Here is a 25,645-nt window from a genome sequence, read left to right as displayed (position 1 = left end):
TGGTCTCTTGCTAAGTATCAGGTGTTAAACTAAGAACTTAGCAAATTCACCATCTGTTACTGTGTGTACTCGTCAGATAAAATTCATTAGCTGAGCCTATTACCCCCCTATTACATATGGTAGAACTTAGGAGTAGAGAAGAAAATAAGCTGTCTGATGTCCCGTCATACGCAAATAGTAGCACTAAGAGCCAATGAATACAAGAGGACTTTTGGGAACAGCAATTGCCAAGAAGACTTACGGCAACAGCACAGAGGTTTTTAAAGAGAGTGGTTAAGCAGATTTAAGCAAATGTGAATAATATGACAAAGCTGGACTGATGCATACTACAGATGCCCAGATGTACAGACTTCGGATGAATGGAGTAGAGGAAAAATGAAGCAAATTACCAGTTAAACAGATGGAGACACACCCACACTTAGACTATGACCTGATCACTAACCAATTTGGTGCTTTAATCAAACCTGAAGACCTTTGAATTAGTCAGTCTCAAAAGATGATTGTGACATCTAACAGTGTCGCCATTACTGAATGTTAGATGTAGAAAGCACATGAGAGATCAGAGATCTAGCATGATCATTGGGGAACACTATGCTTGGGCCATTAGACCACCTTCTCAAGTTCCTGAGAAGTCCTCCTGCTTTTACTGAATTAAAATTAGCACTGCTAGACAAATGGAGTTTAGTCCTAGATGAAGGTTCAGAATACACGTATGTATATACTCCTTCCAATCTTTTTATTAATTAATTAATTAATTAATTAACTAACTTTTTGCAGTCCATTGAATCCTATTTGTGAGAAGAATGAGAAGTACTTTGTGGGGCTGGAGAGATGGCTCAGCGGTTAAGAGCACCAACTGTTTTTCCAGAGGTCCTGAGTTCAATTCCCAGCAACCACATGGTGGCTCACAACCATCTGTAATGAGATCCGATGCCCTCCTCTGGTGTGTCTGAAGACAGTGACAGTGTACTCATACATTAAATAAATAAATTTTAAAAAAAGAAAAGTATTTTGTGGTTGTAAAGAGGGGTGATGAATCTCCCTGATGTCATTCTTCACAGACTTGGAGTATCTCAAGTCACAAACCACTTGGTCTAAAAACATTTCTCAATTAATTTTGACTCTTTGTCAGTTTACTACTTGAGCCCTAAACTTCCATAGATCAGAACCTGTGTCTTTTGCCTTCTTCTCAATCTGTTCCCTACCCTAGTGCTGCCCAGAGTCCCAGGAAGTGGACCAGGCTTAGGACCTGTTCAAATTTTATTGTGATTATGAGCAGCCCAGTAATTCCTTTCCTAAAGCTCAATTTCTCACTTTCTATAGTTCTTGATTTATGCCTCTAGACCCCATTTGTTTGGAAGTAGTGGTCTTAATTCAACAAAGGCAAGTGGTCTCCTGAGGGAAGACGAGAAGGAGGGACATCTGGGGACAGTTACCAACAGCGTCTGTGGCTTTCAGCCCAGTGCCCTAGGGCCAGTGTCAGACAGTGGTCTCACTTCTTCAGTGTCTGGTTGCAGAAGGCAGTTTCTACTCTCCTTACAGGCCTATGGGCAGGTCTCCTTCGGGGGTCAGGATTACTGGGAATACTAATTAATTCATTAGTGGGGTTGATGGATTATCAGGCTGTCTCCCGGCAGAGGAGCCTGGGGGGTGGGGTGGGGCGGGGTATAACAGATTGCTGCTCATAAATCTGCCTGTTGCCTTCCTTTTCTCTGCTTCAGTGCTTCCTAGTGTCAGACCAATGGGCCAGCAACTGAGTGCTGGTCTGGTCTCCTTTTCCCCACTCAGCAGATGGTTCTAACAGGTTAGCTTAGATCTTCACAAAAAAAAGCAATAGAGAAAGAGGGAAGGGCTGTGGACTGGCCCTCTGTCCCAGGAACCATGTGGGGAAGGGGAATGAATGCAAATGACCTTAATTCTCTTTTCCTAAAGCAGTCATCACTCCCTCCCTTTGCTGACTGCACAGCCTTCTTGTCCTTCCTGCCCTCTCAGAATTCAACAGCCAAACCCACAATTGTCAAAGAGTTTTGACAGTAACCCTGATGAAATGCATTCCACCCACCTTTCTGAAAACACAACAAACAACTCAAAAACCAAAACCAGCTCCTTTAAAACCCCCTCTGCCACTACATGAGTATGCACACGCGCACGCGCACACACACACACAGAAACACACACACACACACCCCACACGTGTGTGCACAAACGCACAATTGAATATATTTTGTGAGTTAATCCTCTTACGTTCAATTCCTTACATCTGTCAGAGGTGTCTGGCCACCATGTTCCATCCCTAGCCTCATCCTTGTCTCACTATGTTCACCTTTCTACTAACATTCGATTCTTCCCGTCCACAGCAAACTTCACAGGCAGGCTGCCACTCCCAACAACGACACAACAACGACACAACAACAACAATTTTTTAATATCCATGGATGTGGCTTTGAAGACAAAATTCAGGAAAGTGACCCATCTAATAAGCATACACCTAGAAACTATTAAGCTGCTTTATCTAGAGGCAAACTGTTCCATTCAAAACCTCCCTCTGGCTGAGGAATAAATTCTGATATGTTTTCCAGAAATTACCTAATTACTCCAAATATGAAGTTTATTTTGTTGAGCAGATATTTCTTGGATAAGGAGCGAAAAAGATTAGTGAGGCCTTAAAGATTTGCTGGAAATTATTAGTTACTTGTAAGAACCGGAAAAAGTTCATTTTTATTTAGTTTTCTATGAAAACCAAGAGTAACAAAATACCCATGTTAGAGTTCTAAAATTTAACTATTTAAAACCCAAGATAGTCTTTAATTACGTAGTCATAAAACTATCTTTTAGAGCCAGAGCTCCAAGGGTTTACACATTTGCTTTTGTTTTCATAAATGTGACATGAAAAATACATGACAAACCAGTACAACAAATATTTATGACAGAAATATGTTTGTTATGTTGAAAAGGGAGACAGAGACTTCCTCATTTTACACTTGAAACTCAGAGAAAAAGGCTAGGGGATGTAGCTTAGTGGTAAAGTGCTTGCTTAGCATATGCAAGGTCCTAGCTTCAAATGTTAGTAACACACACACACACACACACACACACACACACACACACACACGTGCACGCACAGCAAAAATAATCTGTCCAAGATACAAAACCAAAATCCTCTGGGAAAACAAAAACCAACCAATCAAGCCAATAAATCTCCCCATGCAGAGTCACTAGCACTATGTCCTTGCTGTGTTGTTTTTTCACGTTTTTATTCTTTTTAAGCATGGGCTAACAGCCTCATCTACCTTTTTAGCTTTCTTTCCAAGTGTGTCTCCAGTCTTCTGACCCACTCCTGTTCTGCCTGCTCTGCTTTGCTCTGCCTTGTACCTTTCGAACCACAAGTCTTTTCAGTTCTCTTAGTTTACACCCCTCAACTTCAGCAGCCCTCCCCCTCTATCCCTTTCCCGGTTTAAACAAAAACAAACACGCAGTGGTGATGCTGGACTTGGTCGGAGAAGCCTCGTGAAGGAGGTGTGTCTTTAGGCTTGGAAGGGGAGGGGCTAGCCTGTGGGCAACCTCTCCCGCCCTGGTCAGCAGCCAAAACCAGCAAAACTGCGTGCAGCAAGTCAGAAGCTCCAGTCAGATCACAGGAGCTGCCCAGAGACTGTGGTACTGAAAGAGCTACTCGCGGGAGCTGACTCCGGGAAAGAGGTACTGAAAAGACCTAAGAAACAAGCTGTGGTGGAGGCTCTGACCTGAAGGCGTCCTGGTGGGCACCAGAACTCCAGGAAAAAGTAGAATAAGTAGCATCCAGGGGACACAGACCAGGAACAGTCACTAGAAGGTAGCTACCAGCTTGATGTGGATGACTGAAAGTGTCTTCTCTTTTCCATGGTCTGCCTAGTCAAGTCAGGGTAGACCTGACTGCTCTGATAGTCCTTCAGGACACAGATTAGAGGATAATCTTGGAACTGGACTGCCATAGGTGAGCCTGTGGATGGGGTGTGGGTACTAAAGTTTCTGCTGGTGACTCCTCTGTCACTGTGAAGCCCAACCTCCCATCTTACTAATGCTAAAAAGCTGCAAAAGTTTAGCTGTTTTCCCAAAGTGGCTTAGCAAGCAAGTTGGAAGAATTGGCTCATTTGAGCGCTTTGTTCACAAACCCTAAGGTCTGGGCAAACAGTGCAGGGAGAGGAAGAGAAATGGGAATTAAATAAGGAGAGGGAGATCTTGGGAAGCCACAGGTGAAGATTCTCCTCACTGTCCCCATTTGCCTTGCCAAAAGTACTTCAACGGTTTGAATGGGAAAGAAAATGTATTTTTCCCGCAACTATTTGAGAGTGTAAATTAGACAAAAATGATTGTCCAAGTGTATCTTTCCTCTTCTGCCATATACTCATCACTTTCTGACCAAAAATATATTCAAGAAATACTAACAAATGCAAATGACCCCACCTTAGTTTTTAACGTAGTAAAGAACATGGAGAGAATATTGGACACTTATTTAATTTCTGCTAATGAAGTGTGATCTAAGGTTGTGAAACTGAATGAAGTACAGTATGGCTATGCTCTCTCTCTCTCTCTCTCTCTCTCTCTCTCTCTCTCTGTGTGTGTGTGTGTGTGTGATGCACGTAATTACTAATCAATGGGAAATTGTAGTTGTAGATGTAAAAGCTTGGTTATAAAAGACTTACTATTCTACTCACTGTTCCCATAGAGTGCCACTTGTGATTTCCTTGGTTTGTGGTGTTTTGTTTTGTTTTTCTTTTTACTTGCAGGCTTTGCAACTCTGAGCAAAGTATTTAGTTTATGTGGTTCTTAAATTCTCTAGCCATTAGCCTGTATAATCCCCTTCTGTTTTATTTAGAGCCGTAGCAGCAAGAGGTGATCAAGTGCCATCAGCTTATAAGGCCAACCTACCACAAACACATGTGTAAATACTTTCCACTCGCTTTTCAATGGAAACTTTTCCAGAATAAATGAAAATTAGTAAGGGTATAGGAAGAATTCCTTGCAGTAATTCTTCACATAGCAGAAACACACAATGGCTATGACTTCATTAGCCAAGATACTATGCAATCAGAATTGTCTGTGGCAAATACCTTTCCAAAACATGTTTTTAAGAGAAAACAATGAGAGTAATATTTTAAATAGAGAAAATAACTCACAACTGAGAGCTTGTTGAAGGAAATAAAGAGATAAATCCTGTAACATGCAAGTGTATATGGAAATCCAAGAACCAACATCGATGACTAGGATGGACCTTATAAGATCAGAATGAGTTTGCACATGTTGGGGGTAGTAGAATTATGTACTCAAAAACTAGCGTTCATTAATACATTTTAGCCACACTGGCATATGTCTTTATATATTTTGAAAACTAATTTCTCTTCAAGAAATTGAGAAAACCCTGACATGATTTTATCTCTATGTTCTATGAGGCAGAACCATAGCCTTTAATATCCATGTAATATCCACAAAACATTAAAAAAACCTTTCTATGTTCATCTCACACTTTAGTGACAAGGAAGTATCTTAGTTTTGTGTTTCTCTCAGGATGCCTATGAGATGGTATGTTAGCAGGTTAAAGGATGAATTGGGCTTCAGTTTTTGCTCTGAAGAGAATCCACTTAAAAAAATTTAGAAGTGTATCATACATTCCCAACACTCAGATCTGAGTTTTGTTTTCCTTGTCTATCATGTGATAAATTGAAAATATTACAAGTAGAAATTGAGAAAGCCCATTTTAATCTTTGGAAAGTTCTGGCTTTTACTTCTATTTGCGTGACACTTCACATTTTCCTGGAGCTCGTGGAGGAGTTGTACTCCTCATAGTGTGAAGTGAAGAGAAAACTCCCTGTAGATGAGGGTTTCTGCTTTCCACCAGAAATGAACGTGTAACTAAGAATGAATATCACACCCGATTTCTTCCGCCTGAGAGAGAATCTTCCCCCTTTCACCCTCCTTTCATTTACACAAGTATAAACAGAATGAAAATTTGGACGCTGATTCCATGTCTGACTGTAGAGGCATCTGATTGGAATTGGAATCTTTATTCATCCCTTTTAGTCCCATAGGACCTTTGACATTTACCCTCATCATCACATGGGTAAGTAAGAGGTTTTTTTAAACACCTTTAGACAAAAAAATGAAATAGATCACTGATTTTCACTGTCCTGAAATTAACAGTAAACATAGATTTTAAGACTATGTGTGTAATTACTGTCATTGTGACTCACGGTGCTTAAGAGTAGTCACTTCTTACCCTTAGGTGGAATTTATGACACTTGGCCTTAATCTCCAGGGCTTAAAGCCATCAACTCATTGTATGCTGAGAATAATCTGTGAGTTAGATCTATTATTATTTTTCCTGTTTTAGGAGGAGAAGATTAAGGTAGACAAAAGTCGTAAATATAGTAAGTACTAAAGTTGAAATTTGGACCCAGTCAATCTGACTCCAGATGTCCAGTCTAGATGAGAAGTGAAGAGTATTGGCTTCACATTTGCTTCTGTACCAATCAGGTGAGGTGGCATTCAGACAGTAACAGCATATACAGTGTATTTTCTTTATACATCTATGGGGAGAATTTAATTTTGAATGAAGAAAACACATGCAAGAATGGGTTGGGCTTTTGAAATTTCAAAAATACGTTCAAAATAAATACATAGATATTGTTTTACATTATCCTTTGCCATACTTTTGTGTTGAATAATGTAAATTATATCTTATATTTTTATTTTATTATATAAAGTAGCATAGTAAATAAAACTAGGATTAGGAATCATGAATTGAAAATATTGGGTTATTTATAATATTCTAGTCACCATGATTTTGAAGCCACATTTATATACTCACAGAATTCTCATAGAGCTACTGTACCAATACATATGGGAACAGAAAATTAAACCAGGACCCTGTTTTTCTCGTGGTTGATAAAGAAGAAAGGTAAACTTCACTGCTTTCTTTTGCTTTGCATTGCTTGTCCAAGTCCAGTAGATTTTTTTCCTTTATACCCACCAACAGCATCATTTTACAAAGCTTCTTAAAAATCACTGTTTGTTAAAGATGAATATTAGTCAATTTTATTTTCTCACCCCCAATTCCTGGTAGGGTGACTGCTGACGTATAATAGCAAGCTCAGGCAAGAGTTGTGAGGTATACAGAGAGGAGGTAGGAAAGCCAAATGCAGAGGTGAGACCGGTGCTCGGAGCCACGTGGGTCAGGTGGTCCTCCTCTCCATGCACGTCAGTATGACAGGGCAGTGATGCTAACGAAGGTGGGAGGAAGATGTGGAGGAAAGGAGAAGGGTACAGAAGAGAAGAAGAGTAGAATAAGTAGCCAAAAGCAGCAAAGGAAAAACCTTTGAGATCAGAACGAATCCTGGAATGTTAGTTAAAAGCTGCCTCAGAGAACATCAAGGGAAGCCTTTCGTGGATAATGATCGCTCCTGTTGCCTTAGCTCTGCTAATCTACAGTTGCTAGAGACAAAATGGCTTCCTTCATTAGCTATGAGGAGAGAAAAGGGAGGAAAAGAGCTGTAAAGCCTAGGGTTTGGGTTCAGAAATGTCTTACGTCCTATTACACTATGCCTTTACGTGTCCATAATTTGAAATGGCAGCCTCGTGGTGCTGCTGGCTACAGAGAGAACAGGACTGCACTCATCACCTTCAACACTATGCTCTGCTGGGTGTGTAGACTAATGAGTGCAAAAGTGCGGCAGAATTTAGAATGCTACACAAAAGCTAATTACACAGAGAGCGTTAGGTTTCCCAAGCCCATCCCATCCTTTCTTTTGGGCCTCAGCCTGCACCTGCCTCTGGAAGATCTGTGTTATTTTACCAGAAAGTTAATTAGGTCCTTACCCATCCCTCTGGATATTTGCCCGACTTAGAAGTGCAGCTCAGCACACAAGCTTCATCATCCATATTAACAGTGGGATTTTCTGACTTGGCCTGGGCAGCCAGTTGACCAGTAGGTTCCAATGTGTGTTTTCAATAAAGCTGCTTACCCAGGAAGCCTTATTAAGTGAGTAAGTCAAGCTGACATGATTTCCTTGCTGATTAATATGAAACCTAGGCTGTTTTCACCATGCAATGTCATTAATTATTTATAGGAGGTAAATGAGGTTACAATGAAAACAAGCTCCAATTACCAGAAACAATTCAAATAATATTTTTATATTTTTGTAAATGCCACGCACTAATCCCTGAATTAATTGATTGGAGGCTCCAGACTCAAGGATCAAAAGGCATTTTATCATGTTCTTCCCTTTCTCATAATCAAAGGCGATAGAGGACTTAATGTTTTAAGGACTAACTAGTAAGCTGGGATCTCCAGTGGTGCTTATCAGATACTTTCATCTGCTAAACTATATTCCTACAAATGACTCGAAGTATCCGAAGACTACTCAAACTCTTGCAAGATGTTTACTAAATCACATCTCTGTTTTTTATATGGCAAAATTTGCATGTCAAGCATGTCAAACAGTATCTGTTAGGCAAGTGAACTGAAGTGGTTAGGCTTTTTCTGTTTACCTAATACAGTTCGATGTTACCTTCACAGTCACTATATTCTGTTTTGTTTTATATTTGTTTCTAATTTTTCATTCCTAATAAAGTATTTCCTGGGTGTTTCACTGAAACCATCTTGAATAGGTTTGGTAGATCACTGACTTTTGCACATAGTCTTTTCTGATGGTGTGAGATTAATGTGCAAAGGAGTCGTCAGTACACGGGTAAATTTGTTAATGGCTAGTGGCAATTTTGTTTCATGGTTCTTTCATGACACCGTGTCACGTGTCTGACACCCCTAGCCCCTGTGAGAGAACACAGAGTGCTTATGAAGAATTACAGTGCTCTTTTGGACATGGAGCAGTCCAGCCACAGTGGAACTATTTAATATGAAGTTCTCGAAGTCACCTGCTGGCAGAGCCAGTGAGGAACATGGGGCTGTACAAGTTAGATGCTTGTGAAGCAGCTCTAAACAGAGACTAGAGAGGCCTCTGTAGAACACAGGAGGGTAGCTTTGGTGATCTTGCTGTAGCTTTTCATCCTATGCTAGAAACCCAGAACAGTTTACTTGCTTAACTGTTCAACATATATTTTATTTGATAATTTAAATTTATTTTCATACTATATATTTTATTTAGAAACCGGTTTTCACTTTCAGCGAATTTTCTTTTTCTCTCTTTGCTTATTATGTTGTATTTTTCATTACATCTCTGACCACAGTTTTCCCTTCCTTCCTCCCTCCCTCCTTCCTTCCTTCCTCCCTTCCTCCCTCCCTCCTTCCTTCCTTCCTTCCTTTCTTCCTTCCTTCCTTTCACCACTCCATCCATCTCCTTTCTTCCCCACATCCACTCTTCCATTTCCCTTCAGAAAAGAGCAGGCCTCCCAGAGATATCAATCAAAAGTGGCAGAACAAGTTACTAAGACTAGGCACAAACCCTCATATCAAGACTGGATGAGGCAACCCAGTAGGAGGAAAACGATCCCAAGACCAGGCAAAAGAGTCAGTGGTATTTCCCATTCCCAATATTAGGATCCCAAAGAAGAACATGTTACACAACCCTAACATGTAAGCAGAAGACATAGCTGAGACCCATGCAGGCTTCATGCTTGTTGTTTCAGTCCCTGTGAGCCCCTGTGGGTCCTACTGAGGTGATTCTGTGGGCAATGCTCTCTCTTCTGGCTACCTTAACAGTTCTGGCTCCTGCAGTCCTTCCTCTTCTGTGCGGTTCCCTGAGCTCTGCCTAATATTTAGTGTGTGTCTGTGCATCTGCTTCCATCGGTTGCTGGATAAATAAAGCCTTTCTGCTGGTGATCAGGCTAGGCACCGATCTATGAATATAGCAGAATGTCATTAGGAATCATTTAATTGATTTTTTTGGTCAGTTGTGTTTGGTTCTATCCTAGGTACCTGGGCTATCCATCCTCTAGTTCCTGGCTATCCAGGCAGTGTCAGATGTGGACTCTTTCTCATGGTGTTGGCCTCAAGTTGGACTAGTCATTGGTTAGCCACATCCACAAGTTCTGTTCCAGCATTACCTCAGCCTATTTTGCAGGCAGGGCAAATTGTAGGTTGAAGGTTTTATGGCTGGGTTGGTGTCCCAGTCCCACCATTGAAAAACTTACCCAGTTACAAAAGATGTCCAGTTCAGGCTCTGTATCCCACATTGCTAGAAGTCTTGGCTAGGGTCACCCACATAAAATCCAGGGGGTTTCCATACACTTGGTTTCCACACTGCCTCCCTCCAGGTCCCTCCCCTTTATAGTTACCTTTCCCAGTACTCTGTTCTTCCCCCATTCTCCCGTGAACCCTCCTGATCCCGTCTCTACTCACCCACAGTCCACCTGTAAAATCTATCCTATTTCTCCTTCCCAGGAAGATCTATGTACCCACTTTTGAGCCCTTCTTGATTTAGCCTTTATGGGTCTGTGGTTTGTAGAGTGATTTTCCTTAATAGCTAATATCCAAGTACATATCACGTTTGTCTTTCTGGGTCTAGGTTCCTCATTCGGGATAATTTTTTCTAGTTTCATCCATCTGCTGGTAAATTTCATGATGTTATTTTTATAACATCTGAATAATACTCCATTGTATAAATGAACCACATTTTCTTTACCTATTCTTCAGTTGGGGAATATCTGTATTATTCCTAGTTTCTGATTATTATGAATAAAGCTGCCATGCGCACAGTTAAGTAAGTGTACTTGTGGAAGATTGGAGCATTCTTTGGGTATATACTCAAGAATAGGATAGCTGGGTCTTGAGGTAGATCCATTTTCAATTTTCTGAGGAATCACCATATTGATTTCCTGTGGCTGTACAAAGTTTGCATTCCCACCAGCAATGGAGGAGTGTTCCTTTTGCTCTACTTCCTAGCCAGCATGAGTGGTCACTTGTGCTATTGATCTTAGTGATTTTGACAGGTGTAGATGGAATATCAATGTAATTTTGATTTTGATTTCTCTTATGGCTAAGGATGTTGAACATTTTTTAAGTGTTTCTTGACTATTTGGAATTTTCTTTTTTGAGAATTCTATTTAGATCTGTACACCACTTTTAATGTGGTTATTTTGTTTGTTTATATCTAGTTTCTTGAGTTCTTTGTATATTTTGGATGTTAGCCTTCTGTCAGATGTGGAGTTAGGGAAAACCTTTTCCTATTTTGTAGGCTGCTGTTTTGTCCTATTGATGGGATGGTGTCCTTTACCTTACAGAAGGTTTTCAGTTTCATTAGATCCCATTATTAATTGTTGATCTTAGCGCCTCTGTTATCAGTGTTCTGTTCAGGGAGTTGTCTCTTATGCCAAAAGCATTCAAGGCTTTTTCCCACTTTCTCTTCTGTCAGGTTCAGTAGATCAGGTTTCACACTGGGGCCCATGATCCACTTGGACTTGAGTTCTGTGATGGGTGATAGATACAAATATATTTGGTTTCTTTTACATGCAGACATCTGGTTATACCAGCACGATTTGTGAAAGATTTCTTTTTTCCACTGTGCATTTTTCACTCTCTCTCCCTTTCCCTCTCCCCTCCCTCACCCCTCCCTCTTTCTCTCCCTCTCTCTTTGCCCCTCTCCCTCTCCCACTTTAAAAAAAATCAGGTACTCAAAGGCTTGTGAATTTGTGTCTGGATCTTCTATTTGATTCCATTGTTCAACCTGTCTGTTTTTTAATGCCAACACCATGTGGCTTTTATCATTGTAGCTCTGCAATACAGCTTGAAATTAGGGATGGTGGTGACTCCAGAAGTTCTTTTATTGTATGAGATTGTTTTAGCTATCCCATGGTTTTGTGTGTGTGTGTGTGTGTGTGTGTGTGTGTGTGTGTGTCTGTGTGTGTGTCTGTGTGTGTTTGTTTGTTTTGTTTTGTTTTTATTGTGGCAATTATTTTTATGCTCACCCATTTCCTTTATGTTGTAAATTTGCTAAAGAAAAGAATGTGTGCTTGGAGTTTTACTTATGTTATTTTGTATAAAATGCTTATAATATAAATAATCTAAGAATAAAGAGTCAGACAGTAACACCACAATGAGGATTCAATTTTTCTTTTATGTTTTTTTTTTACAATGTGCTGTAAATAGATGTATGTCTAGGACAATTCTTTGAGCCTTGGTTTAAAGAAAGTATAAAACACAAAGTGCTCTACATTCATGTAATAAAAACAAAGTTTATGTGTCTTTTGACAAGGTCTCATATAGCTCAGATTGGGGTTAAACTTTCTATGTTGCTAAAGATAAACTTCTGATTTTCCTGCCTCCACCTACTAAGGGCTGGGATCATAGGCATGTACTAGCAGGCCTATCTCAGTTTAGATTTACACCAGGTACTTTTGGGTTTAATTGTCTATATTTTCCATTTTCCAGAATCTATAGATGGCAAAAATGTACATGAAATCCAAGGATATGGTGGAGCTGGTCAACACACAATCTTGGATGGACAAAGGTCTGAGCTCTCAAAATGAGATGGAGGAGCAAGAGAGAAGACCAGGGTCTTATGGAATGCTTGGAAACTTAATGGAAGAGCATGACAGTATTGAAGAGGAGGAAGAAGAGGAAGAAGATGGAGATAAGCCTAAAAGAAGAGGCCCCAAGAAAAAGAAGATGACTAAAGCTCGCCTGGAAAGGTTCAGGGCTCGAAGAGTCAAGGCCAATGCTAGAGAACGAACCCGGATGCATGGCCTGAATGATGCCTTGGATAATCTTAGAAGAGTCATGCCATGTTACTCTAAAACTCAAAAGCTTTCCAAGATAGAGACTCTTCGACTGGCAAGGAACTACATCTGGGCCTTGTCTGAAGTCTTGGAAACTGGTCAGACACTTGAAGGGAAGGGATTTGTGGAAATGCTATGTAAAGGTCTCTCTCAGCCCACAAGCAACCTGGTTGCTGGATGCCTCCAACTGGGGCCTCAATCTGCCCTCTTGGAGAAGCGTGAGGAAAAATCTCCAATTTGTGACTCTACTGTCTCTGTCCACAGCTTCAACTATCAGTCTCCAGGGCTCCCCAGCCCTCCTTATGGCCATATGGAAACACATCCTCTCCATCTCAAGCCTCAACCATTTAAGAGTTTGGGAGACTCTTTTGGGAGCCATCCACCTGACTGCAGTACCCCCCCTTATGAGGGTCCACTCACACCACCCCTGAGTATTAGTGGCAACTTCTCCTTAAAGCAAGAGGGCTCCCCCGACTTGGAAAAATCCTACAACTTCATGCCACATTATACCTCTGCAAGTGTAAGTTCAGGGCATGTGCATTCAACGCCCTTCCAGACTGGCACTCCACGCTATGATGTTCCTGTAGACCTGACCTATGATTCCTACCCCCACCACGGTATTGGAACTCAGATCAATACAATCTTCTCCGATTAGAGCAATAAGATAACCACCAAAATTTCAGAGAATGAAATGGAGATGTTTTCCATGTTTCTGGTGGCTGAGCTAAACTCTCAGAGAATTTCAAAGAACCTTGATAGACATCAACATAGTGGTCCCAGTTTGTTCAGAACTCTCTGTATCTGCTAACTTTCTTCTCGTTAACTCCTCACATTGGACCTGTCTTATATTTGGGATCCTCAAGTGAACATATTTGATGGTTTGGGGCCACATAGTAATAGAACAGAGAGCCTAGGCTCTGCTCCAGTGGTGCCAAAGACTGACTGGATGCTCTGCCCATTAACTTTCCATTTCCAGTGTTTGTTGCTTTCTAATAAATATGAAGCAACTGTTCTAAATCAACATATACCTTTCATCTCTTGTACATTTTTAAAACTGAAAAGCAATAAAAGGAAACAGCCTAAATGAAATGATTATACAGAACTGAAAGGGCCATCAGGTATATGTCTGTTGGCTTATAGAACACAAAATTTGTGTGTTTGACAACTCATCTTTGTGTCTATTTAACTATAACTTCTAGAGCCTAAAATAATAACATGGATGTTACCATAAATAGCCAAGAATGTTCTTGAAGAGATTAGCTCTACTTCTTACTGTGCCGAAAGGTATCCACAAACTTTTTAGTGATTGCAGAGCCAGGAAATAAGCCTCATACAAACTTTGTTCTTGATACTATTTAAAAAACAACTGTCTTAGTACTAGGAGTCAAGCAAGAGAGAATTGAGATTTCTGTTCTGTGACACAGAAATATCACCCAGCTCATTTCTTAGCTTCTAAGAACTGAAGGGCTGTGGGAATTTGGGTGTTCAGGTGCTTCAGTTAGAATCAGAACTCAGCCAGGTTCAGTCTGTAGAGCAATAAAATGGTGGTTGGCTGACACCCAACTAACACATGAAGGACTCTGCCTCACATCTAACCACTGGGGAAAATGTGGATTTTCTCTAGCAAGATGAATTTCACTGTTTAAAGTGATATGATTACAGCCACAGAGTTTTGTCCACTCCAGTACCATGTATTCTAGGACAATAGGCACTAATCAGTCTTGAATCCTCACAACATAAATGTGACTCCTGACTCCACTGATCGTTTCTTTGTCTTCATTTTCAAGATATCATGCTATCATGCTATTATCAAGCAAAATTTTGATTAGAATCAAAATTAAGGGTCAATGAAGGCTTTTGTTTGTATCTTCAGCATAGGTTTTAATCAGTTTTAAGAAAGTTTATTTTTTTTATGTGGCATCTTTTTTATTTTGTATCCACACTGGCTTTGCCAAGTTTCTCTTCTCCTGAGAAATTAGCTCTGAGAAATTTTACTATCATGATCCATCTTCCACAGCCATTATTTAGGTTCAACTCAAGAATATAAATAGCTTATTAATTTATAGTGGGTGAGGATACATCTCTAAGGATAAAATTTACAATATCAATGACAGAAGAACATGTTATCTATCTACCAAACTATATATATGTATCTTTTTTCTTTATTGCTCTTATTTATTTCTTCACACTGTGAGTTACTTTATGTCCATCTTATTGCAGTACTTACTCTCCTCTACCTTGGACCTTTGGCTTATAAATATGTTTAAAAGTTTGTAAAGAAGTCTTAAACAACTGATTCAACACCTTGAATCGCCCTCGTGGGAATAGGAAAGGAGAATTATTTATAGAGTCATCCCATATAATTTTTTGAGAATTTGCTGTTCTTACCTAGTATTTATGTTTATAGATAATTGCTTTCTGCATTATTTATTAGATACTATTTATTTAATTTATTTTCCCCCTTTTATGTTTAAATTTTAGTCCCATAGATATATCCTTAAAGCCTCAGTGGGAAAGTAGCTTATAAGTTTGGACTGAGAGAAAAGGAGAAATTGGTTCTTGATTGCTTGTGATGCTTTTATTAAAAAAGAGCAATAATTTGAATAGCTATGCAAATTAACGGCTTTAGATTTTTTCTTTTGAGGCACAACAGAGTTACATTTTTATTTATGCCTTTAGAGAATGGAGTACATGTGAACCAAGACTATATAAACCTGTGAAGAAAGATTTTATAATTGAATACAAATTTAGTACTGTACCATGCTTGGAAAGAACTCGTTCTTTAAATAATGTCTAGTCTTCTGAGAATGTTTTTAGATAAAAATGAAGCAATTGTTTAAAAGAAATGACTGTTTTCTCTCCCTTTTCCAGTAATAAAGCTTTGAGTGTTCTTACACATTGTGTTTTTCTTGGCAATGTTACTCTTTGGTGATTTCATTCAGTCTTTACATTTATGTTTGGTGAGCAGCTAGCACAGTAAGTCCAGCCAGTGCAGAGGGGTTTACACATTTCTTCTTTCAGGTGATTTTGCCAGAAGATTTGGAAAGCCACAATAGAGTAGATAAATGTCTCTATCACTCATACAATAAACTACAAAATTTGCAGTTGAGAAAAGAAGTGTCTTTCAGGCTACAGAAACATTTAGTCTTAGTTCAACCCCAGAGAGATTGGTCATAGAAGGATGGACTAATATCTCCAATTTAAGTGAGCTTGCCAGCTTTGAAACAATATGAAGTTTGGTTTGAACAGTTGCCTTTCAATATTTTCTATTTTCTTAGTTTTCTCACGATAATTTTCCAAGAGTCCTTAAATGAATAAAATGCAGATTAGAAAGACCTGATGATGATGATGATGATGATGATGAATATAAATAAGAGTGGTTAACAAAGGAAAGACTTGAGCTTAAGATTAAGAAACAAAGTATATAAAGGAAAGCCATCTTCCTGCCTTTCTCTCAAATCTGCTGTTCCTGGTCTCCACAAAGAAACCATTGTTTCAAACACATTAAGTTAATAATTAGGTACATTTGTCCTCCCGTTTTCTATAAATAGTTCTGTGTATTGACATAATATTTAAGCACAGATCTTCAGATGTTTTACATTTAAAAATAGATTGTGATGCTTCAACTGGCCATCATTTTTTTAATTGATTATTTTGTTTATTTACATTTCTAATGTTTTCTCACTTCCCATTTTCCTCTCTGAAAACCCCTCAACCTACTGCCCTCCCTCCACAAGTGTGCTCACCAACCCACCTACCCACTCCCACCCCACCACCCTAGCATTCCCCTACACGGAGGCATCTAGCCTTCACAGGATCAAGGGCCTCCCCTCCATTTGATGCCAGATGGGTTGGTCCCTCCATGTGTATCTTTAGTTGGTAGTTTAGTCCCTTGGGTGCTCTGGGGTGTCTGGTTGGTTGATATTGTTGTTCTCCCTATGAAGTTGCAAATCCCTCAGCTACATCAATCCTTTCTCTAATTCCTCCACCAGAGACCCCGTTCTCAGTCCAATGGTTGGCTTCCAGCATCCACCTCTGTATTTGTCAGGCTCTGGAAGAACCTCTCAGGAAACAGCTATATCAGGCTCCTGTCAGAACTTCTTGGCATTCCCAATAGTGACTGAGTTTGGTGACTGCATGTAGTATGGATTCCCATGTGTGACAGTCTCTGGATAGTCTTTCCTTCAGTCTCTGCTCCACAGGTTGTCTCCGTATTTTGTCCTGTGAGTATTTTGTTCCCCCTTCTAAGAAGTACTGAAGCACCCACACTTTTGTCTTTCTTCTTGAGCTTCATGTGGTCTGGAAGTTGTATCTTGGGTATTCCGAGCTTTTGGGTTAATATCCACTTATCAGTGAGTACATATCATGTGTGTTCTTTTGTTATTGGGTTATCTCACTCAGGATGATGTTTTCGAATTTTATCTATTTGCCTAAGAATTTCATATAGACATTGCTTTTAATGGCTGAGTAGTACTTCATTGTGTTGTTATACCACATTTTCTGCATCCATTCTTCTGTTGAAGGGCATCTGGGTTCTTTCCAGTTTCTGGCTGTTATAAATAAGGCTGCTATGAATATAGTGGAGCATGTGTCCTTGTTATATGTTGGAGCATCTTTTAGGTATATGCCAAAAAGTGGTGGTATAGGTGGATTCTCAGTACTATGTCCAATTTTATGAGGAACCTCCAGACTGATTTCCAGAGTTGTTGTACCAGCTTGCAATCCCACCAACAAAGGAGGAGAGTTCCCCTTTCTCCACATCCTCACCCACATCTGCTGTTGCCTGAGTTTTTTATCTTAGGCAATCTGACTGGTGTGAGGTAGAATCTCAGGGTTGTTTTGATTTGCATTTCCCTGATGACTAAGAATGTTGAACATTTCTTTAAGTGCTTCTCAGTCATATGAGATTCCTCAGTTGAAACTTCTCTGTTTAGCTCTGTACCCCATTTTAATAGGGTTATTTGGTTCTCTGGAGTCTAATCTCTTAAGTTCTTGGTATATTCTGGATATTAGGCATCTATTGGATGAAGGGTTGGTAAAGATCTTTTCCCAAACTGTGGGTTGCCATTTTGTCCTATTTACCGTGTCCTTTGCCTTACAGAAGCTGTCCAATTTTATGAGGTCTCATTTGTTGATTGATGATCTTATGGCATAAGCCATTTGTGTTCTGTTCAGGAATTTGAGGCTCTTCCCCATTTTCTCTTCTATTAGATTCAGTGTATCTGGTTTTATGTAGAGGTCCTTGATCCACTTGGACTTAAGCTTTGTACAGAGTGATAAGCATGGATCGATCTGCATTCTTCTACAAGCTGACCTCCAGTTGAATAGCACCATTGGCTGAAAATGCTATCTTTCTTCCATTGGATGGTTTTAGCTCCTTTGTCAAAGATCAAGTGACCATAGGTGTATGGGTTCATTTCTGGGTCTTCAATTTTTTTTCTTTTTTCTTTTTATTAACTTGAGTATTTCTTATATACATTTCGAGTGTTATTCCCTTTCCCGGTTTCCGGGCAAACATCCCCCTCCCCCCTCTCCTTCCTTATGGGTGTTCCCCTCCCAACCCTCCCCCCATTGCCGCCCTCCCCCCCATAGTCTAGTTCACTGGGGGTTCAGTCTTAGCAGGACCCAGGGCTTCCCCTTCCACTGGTGCTCTTACTAGGATATTCATTGCTACCTATGGGGTCAGAGTCCAGGGTCAGTCCATGTATAGTCTTTAGGTAGTGGCTTAGTCCCTGGAAGCTCTGGTTGCTTGACATTGTTGTACTTTTGGGGTCTCGAGCCCCTTCAAGCTCTTCCAGTTCTTTCTCAGATTCCTTCAACGGGGGACCTATTCTCAGTTCAGTGGTTTGCTGCTGGCATTCGCCTCTGTATTTGCTGTATTCTGGCTGTGTCTCTCAGGAGCGATCTACATCCGGCTCCTGTCGGTCTGCACTTCTTTGCTTCATCCATCTTGTCTAATTGGGTGGCTGTATATGTATGGGCCACATGTGGGGCAGGCTCTGAATGGGTGTTCCTTCAGTCTCCGTTTTAATCTTTGCCTCTCCCTTCCCTACCAAGGGTATTCTTTTTCCTCATTTAAAGTGGGTCTTCAATTCTATTCCATTGATCTACATGCCTGTCTCTGTATGAATACCATTGTGGTTTTTATCACTATTGCTCTGTAGTAGAGCTTGAGGTCAGGGATGGGGATTCCCCTAGAACTTCTCTTATTATTGACAATAATTTTCATTATAATGGGTTTTTTGTTGTCCCAAATGAATTGGAGAATTGCTCTTTCTATCTCTGTGAAGAACTGAGTTGGAATTTTGACAGGGATTGCGTTGCATCTGTAGATTGCTTTTAGTGATATGGCAATTTTTACTATATTAATCTTGCCAATCCGTGAGTGTGGGAGGCCTTTCCATCTTCTGAGATTTTCTTCCATTTCTTTCTTCAGAGTCTTGAAGTTCTTGTTGTACAAATCTTTCGCTTGCTTGGTTAGAGTCACACCGAGGTATTTCATATTATTTGTGACTATTTTGAAGCGTGTTGTTTCCCAAATTTCTTTCTCAGCCTGCTTATCATTTGAGTGGAGGAAGGCTACTGATTTGTTTGAGTTAATTTTATATCCAGCCACTTTGCTGAAGTTCTTTATCAGCTCTAGGAGTTCTCTGGTGGAATTTTTAGGGTCAGTTAAGTATACTATAATATCATCTGCAAATAGTGATATTTTGAGTTCTTCCTTTCCAATTTGTGTTCCTTTGACCTCTTTTTTGTTGTCTAATTTCTCTGGCTAGGAGTTTGAGTACTATGTTGAATAGGTAAGGAGAGAGTGGGAAGTCTTGTCTAGTCTCTGATTTTAGTGAGGTTGCTTCAAGTTTCTCTCCATTTAGTCTGATGTTGGCTACTGGTTTGCTGTATATTGCTTTTACTATGTTTAGGTATGGGCCTTGAATTCTGTTCTTCAAAAGATTTTTTTTTTAAAGATTTATTTCTTTCCAAGACTTTTAACATGAAGGGGTGTTGAATTTTGTCAAATGCTTTCTCAACATCTAATGAGATGATCATGTGGTTTTTCTCTTTGAGTTTGTTTATAGAGTGGATTACGTTGATGGATTTCCATATATTGAACTATCCCTGCATCCCTGTGATGAAGCATACTTGTCACAGTTGATGATAATTATTATGTGATGGGAGGAATTTCTTTTCTGGTCCAATCTATTTGGAGTTCTGTAGGCTTCTTGTATGTTTATGGACATTTCTTTCCTTAGGTTAGGGAAGTTTTCTTCTATAATTTTGTTGAAGATATTTACTGGCCCTTCCATTTGAGAAGCTAAACAAAAATGATCTGCTCATGTTTTTATTACCTGTCAATGGTGGAGCATGAAGCAAAGTTGCTGTTTGATAAGCCATAAGCTATCTTTGGCCATGCTTACATCCCAATCTGACCAATTATAGTACCTGAGAGAGGAAGATTCTATTCCTTGACAAAATATAAACTTTTTAAAAATATTTGTTTATTTATTATATATAAGTACACTGAGGGCATTGGATTCCATTCTAGATGCTTGTGAGCCACCATGTGGTTGCTGGGATTTGAACTCAGGACCTCTGGAAGAGCAATCAATGCTCTCAACCACTGAGACATCTCTCTAGTCCAATATAAACACTTTATTGGATGTGGTCTGGGCAGGCTATGAAGACAATGGGAGAGACTCTATCTTAATTTGTTTTTGCTTGAAAATACCCACCATTCCTAAGACATATATCCATTTAATGATTTCATTTTGCACATTTCTATGATGTAAGAAAGCTGTTTTATTGTAAATGAGTATATGAGTATATGAGTATGAGTATAAAATCTATCAGCAAAGTAGTGTCAGATGTTCATCCTTAGCTCCTTCAGCCTCAGTGTTTGATGGATGGTGTGGTGTAGTGATTACATCATAACATTTTATGGTAAATAAGTGTTCCTAGCTAGAAAATTTACTGGCTGTGCAATCTTTGTTCAGTTAGCTAACTTTCACAGCTGCGTATTTCTTATATTTATAAGAATCATCATGGAAATGCTAATCATATCATCTTTATGGGAATATGATGATGAATTGAGATTCTATATCCAAAGTACTTAGAACATAATTAATAAAATTATTACCACAATTTTTTGTCATTTATTTTTTTCATATATTAATTTTAACTTGTCTTTAAGCATAGGACCACTTCAAGCATAGGGAGTCCACAGAATTCTTTAGTTAAGAGTGTTGTACCAGGGAAGGAAGGTGGAACCAGGGCAGGAAGGTGGAAGGGAGTGGGTGAGTGTGTGTGGGAGCATCCTCATAGAAGCAGGTAAAGGGGAATGGAATAGGGGGTTTCCAGAGAAGAAAATGTGAAAGGGGATAACATTTGGAATTTAAATAAAGAAAATACCCCCCAAAAGACTGTTGAATCAGACAGAACTTAGATCTTAGATCTGAAGCTAACTGGATATGTAGTCCTAAGCAAGTCAATTAACATCTCTGTCTCGGCTAGGTCAGAGAGTTGATATGATGATTAAAACTGATTAAAATTACATAAAAGTACTTTGATCAGATTCAAGCATGAAGAAAACATCTCTGTTTCCTTTTATTGTTATTTACAATAGTCTGAAAACAGTTGAGGTCACTGAAAACAAGGGTTCTAGTTCAAGTTAACTAGAACCAGCCGCAAAACCCAGGACTGTCCAGAACCCATACACTGGTATTTTCTATTTCTAACTAGTCAATACTTTAAAATGGACATCCTTAAAAGGAAACTTTCTAAATTTAGGAAAAAAGAAATTTGAAATTTTCTTTCTTTATAGAAATTGACACACTACTGAAAGAAAACTTGTTGCAGCTTTTTTGCTTTGATATGGGCTAAAATGATGGACAAAAGTATACCCTTACCTCAAATACATGTAGCAATACTGAATTTTGATTCTATTTTTAAGTTGTTATTGAGAATATCTCTGGATTAGGAAGTAAACCCAATGCAGAACTCCAGAAACCAATCTTAGAATACACACTGATGACAGGCTCTAGACAGTCTAGTAGTCAAAGCCTATATATATATTAGCAGCAATGTGAGGCACAAAATACTTAACAGAGAGACAGATAGGCTAGAGGCCTTTTCTTACCCACACATCTACTAGTTTACAGTTAAAACACACTATGTAGAAAATGTAGAAAATAATGACCGTTATTTTCTATGTATTTGTCTTAGATTAGTGAATTTCTATTTTACTCATGGTTAAGTAAACTATATTTCCTGGGATGAGATTAATGTATTAGAATGGCAATTTTGGATGACTTACAGGGGGGATAGCCCTGATTATATTAATTAATCTTGCAAAATCTCCTTTGTTTTGCTAAAATAAATTACAACAAAAAATGGCCTCAGCACCCTGGATCCCAGGAAATAGATGATTGTATTGAAAAGCACCATCCTGACTGTCATGCTACACAGTATTATGTTGTCTGTAAGTGAATGGATGACTACTGAACGTGAATCAAAGGCAATTTTAAGGAACAATAGCTAAGGGTGTTGTGACACATGCCTTTAATTCCAGCAGAGGGAAGAGACAGGCTGATCTCTGTGAGTTTGAGGCCAGCCTGGTCTACAAGTGAGTTCCAGGGACAACCAGAACCTCAAAGAAAAACCCTGTCTCAAAAAAAAAACAAATAAAACAAAATAATAATTAATAATAATAATAATAATAATAATAATAATAAAAGAAGGAAGAAAGAAAGAATAGATACAAGTGTGAAGAAGGAAAGAGGAAATAGTTGTTTAATTGGCCCTGTACCACAGAAAAGTAAAACAGTTAGATTATTGATGCTAAGTCTACATATTTGTGAAGTAAGACTATTCTTTTCCCACTACCCAATGTCATTTTAGTCCAAATCACAGGAAAAAGCTACTACAAATCTCTTTCTTTTTGCATATTGTCAGTTTCTAGAAAGAAAAAAATTATAAACAAGCCACTGAAGTAGGCTCTGTACATTGTAGACACTTACCAATAAATGTATAAATAAATAGTTGACCATGACCCCTTTCTTTCAGTTCTCTGTCTGTCTACATGCCTCCTGGGTCCTCCAGGGCAGGGATTGAGTAAGGACGCTATTCAATAAACTCTCTAAACCTCCATTATCATGCCTATAAAGTAAGATGCTTTCAACATTAGACAGTTGTCTTAGTTAAATGTATGAATAATTCTATTAATAGCTTCTGTTCGTTTTCTCCATGACAGGAGAGCACATTTACATACTTTTGGAAAAGAAAGAATAAATGATTGAATAGAAGCTGATCAACAAGCAAATTATGAACTTCGTGTTAAAATCTAAGTGCTATTTAAATGTTATTGTGTACTTTTACAATAGCTGATCAGCTACCTTAAGGACATGGTGTTTGTAAATTTGTTCTCATTTGGGAAAATGATTTTGTTGGCAGTGTACTTATTCTTAGGCTCTAGTTAGCTAAAACAGATTTCCCAAAGGCCAAATGGAGACATTATACTATTTTTATAATTGGGAAATGTCTGTTTCCTCTCTAAGTTGATAAATTTGACTATTATTTACTTTTATTGAAAATATGATAAATTCCAAACTATCCATATGCATAATCTGTGCTGAGGATTTGTTTTAGATTTATTTATTTTATTGACAATTTCATACATGTGTAGAATACAGAACAGTCATGTTCACACATGCTTTCTCTTATCCCCTTCTTCTTCAGCTGAATCCTTCTTCCCAAGTACGGCTTCTTCTACCATCCTGTTTCTTTTGTGTGTTCAATCTGAGTTTCTTTTAAACACACGGGTTGGGCATTATTTATCAATTCACTGGTAACCTGCCAGTGATTACACCACTGAAGGAACTATCTTCCCTCTACACTGAGGTCTGTTGAAATACTTCATATGAAACGTATTTCTTTTTTTTTTTCTTTTTTTTTTTTCAGAGCTGGGGACCGAACCCAGGGCCTTGCACTTGCTAGGCAAGCGCTCTACCACCGAGCTAAATTAAATCCCCAACCCCATGAAACGTATTTCTTAGGGTCAGTTCAAGTGTTCTTAATTTTACATTGTGTTTCTTTATAGACATATATGAATGCATACATATTAATATAAACATATATAAAAGTGTCTGCTTTGTCTATGTATATTTGAAAATGTGGATAATTCAGCATAGTTTGGTATACATTGAGCACCAACTTTCTCTTTCTCTCTCCCTCTCTCTCTCTCTCTAAATATATATATATGTATATATACACACATATATGTATACATATATACACATATATGTATATATAAAATATTGAGATCATATTCATATAATTATATATTTATAATTAGTGTTCAATGTATATATAAAATATGTTTGAATACACTCAATAGTAATACTTTTTGGACCATTTAATTTTTGACAAGGCTATAAACATTTCCTTCATTCACATTGTTAACATGTAAATTAGAAGTTTAGGCTTCAAGATAGAAGGTGGGGCAGAAAATAGAAAGTGAGAGAGAAGGGGGTCTATTTCTTCCCATTAGACTGGACCTAGAGGGACAGCCTGACAATGACAACCATTCTTCCTTATCTAATGCTGTGTCCCTTCCTTTGGCCTCTGAGCCAAGCCAGATCCAGGGCAGGCAGGCACATGGCTGGGCCTCTGAGGGCCAAGCACAGCTGCAAGCTGCTCAAGGACTCCTGGAGCAGACTATCCCCTGGCTCCTGCCCACCCCACTGCTGCCAGCCTGCAGCTCCCCTCCTGCCAGACTCCTGGGCATACTGATGGGAATGGCATAATTACCTAATCCCTGCCTAGGGAGATCTAGGACACATGCAGACAGATGGAGGGCCAGGGGGAATCAGAGAGACTTTGTGTTGGAGGAGGGATAAAGGCAAGTTTGGGAGTAACAGGCCAGCCTGAGGGAAAGTCCTGAAATCTCTGTCTTTCCCTGTAGCTCTAAGGTACCTACCTCACTTTCCATCCAAACAGAAACTCCAGAAGGAAGGACCTAGAGTTTCTGTTAGCCATGGGAAAATGACTTGAGAATGAATACTGATCCTTAGTGTTTAGATTTCCACGAAGAAGAAAACAACATGAGCAGTTGCTGACAGAAGCAATATGGGAGAATCAGAATTCCAGAAGGATATAGAGACAGTGGAATAGAGTCAGATATGGAAAAGAAAGAAGAACCCTTACAAACGATCTGTCTTACTGCCTTCCCTTCACCTGACCCCACAGGCATGCTTCCTTTCCCTTGCTTCCAGACTTTAGTATTCATGCACATGAACTCAAACAACAGTGATAATATGTCTTGTATCCAACATCTCCTTTTCTCTATATACTCTATTGCTATTTTAAGGTAAGGTCAGCATAATGGTATTTATATTTTTAAAAAAATCTTCTTTAACCTGGGGAAATGATTCAACTTGCTACACCAGTGGAGGGACCTGAGTGCAGACACCCAAACCCCACCGAAAGCAGGGTGCAGTAAAATACACATCTCTACAATCCCAGCGCTCCAATAGTATAGAGACAGCTCAATCCCCCAAATTTTAGGCCAGCTATGCACCGTAATGATCAATAAGAAGAGACTATCAGATATCTGAGGTTTCCCTCTAGTGTCTTTATGCACTGTGATATGTGAATTCCTGTACTCACCAATACAAATATGCACCCACGTGCATATCCATGGACACACCAATTTAAAGAGCACTGCACTGATCTTCCTGTCATTACAGAATAGAGCCCCCACCTTTCAAACGTAATACTTAGCCCTTCTCACCCAACTGTTCATGGTCTACAGTTCCAGACATATATATACCACTAATTTTTCCCTTAAATCCAGAAGGTACCCATTCTTCTTTTCTTTGCTATTCTATGTAAGTTCATATTGTCTCCCTAGGTTACTGTTCCTCTGATCACCGCAAAGCGAAATTGTTAC

The 25,645-nt window shown here is 39.2% G+C and overlaps 1 protein-coding gene across 2 annotated transcripts; it reads left to right on the top strand.

The window, feature by feature from the left end:
* Nucleotides 1-3,624: 3,624 nt before the first annotated feature.
* Nucleotides 3,625-15,597, top strand: Neurod4 (neuronal differentiation 4). 2 transcript variants are annotated; one of them, NM_001105942.2, is given in 2 exon segments: nt 3,625-3,696; nt 12,356-15,597. In NM_001105942.2, a coding segment is annotated over 1 exon segment (993 nt). In that variant the 5' UTR covers nt 3,625-3,696; nt 12,356-12,364; the 3' UTR covers nt 13,358-15,597.
* The last annotated feature ends 10,048 nt before the right edge of the window (nt 15,598-25,645 follow it).

The sequence above is a fragment of the Rattus norvegicus genome, chromosome 7, assembly GCF_021556685.1.
Source record: "Rattus norvegicus strain SHRSP/BbbUtx chromosome 7, alternate assembly SHRSP_T2T, whole genome shotgun sequence".
In the NCBI taxonomy this organism is placed as follows: Eukaryota; Metazoa; Chordata; class Mammalia; order Rodentia; family Muridae; genus Rattus; species Rattus norvegicus.
The sequence above is the reverse complement of the archived record's forward strand: the minus strand, read 5'-3'. Positions and strand labels throughout refer to the sequence as shown.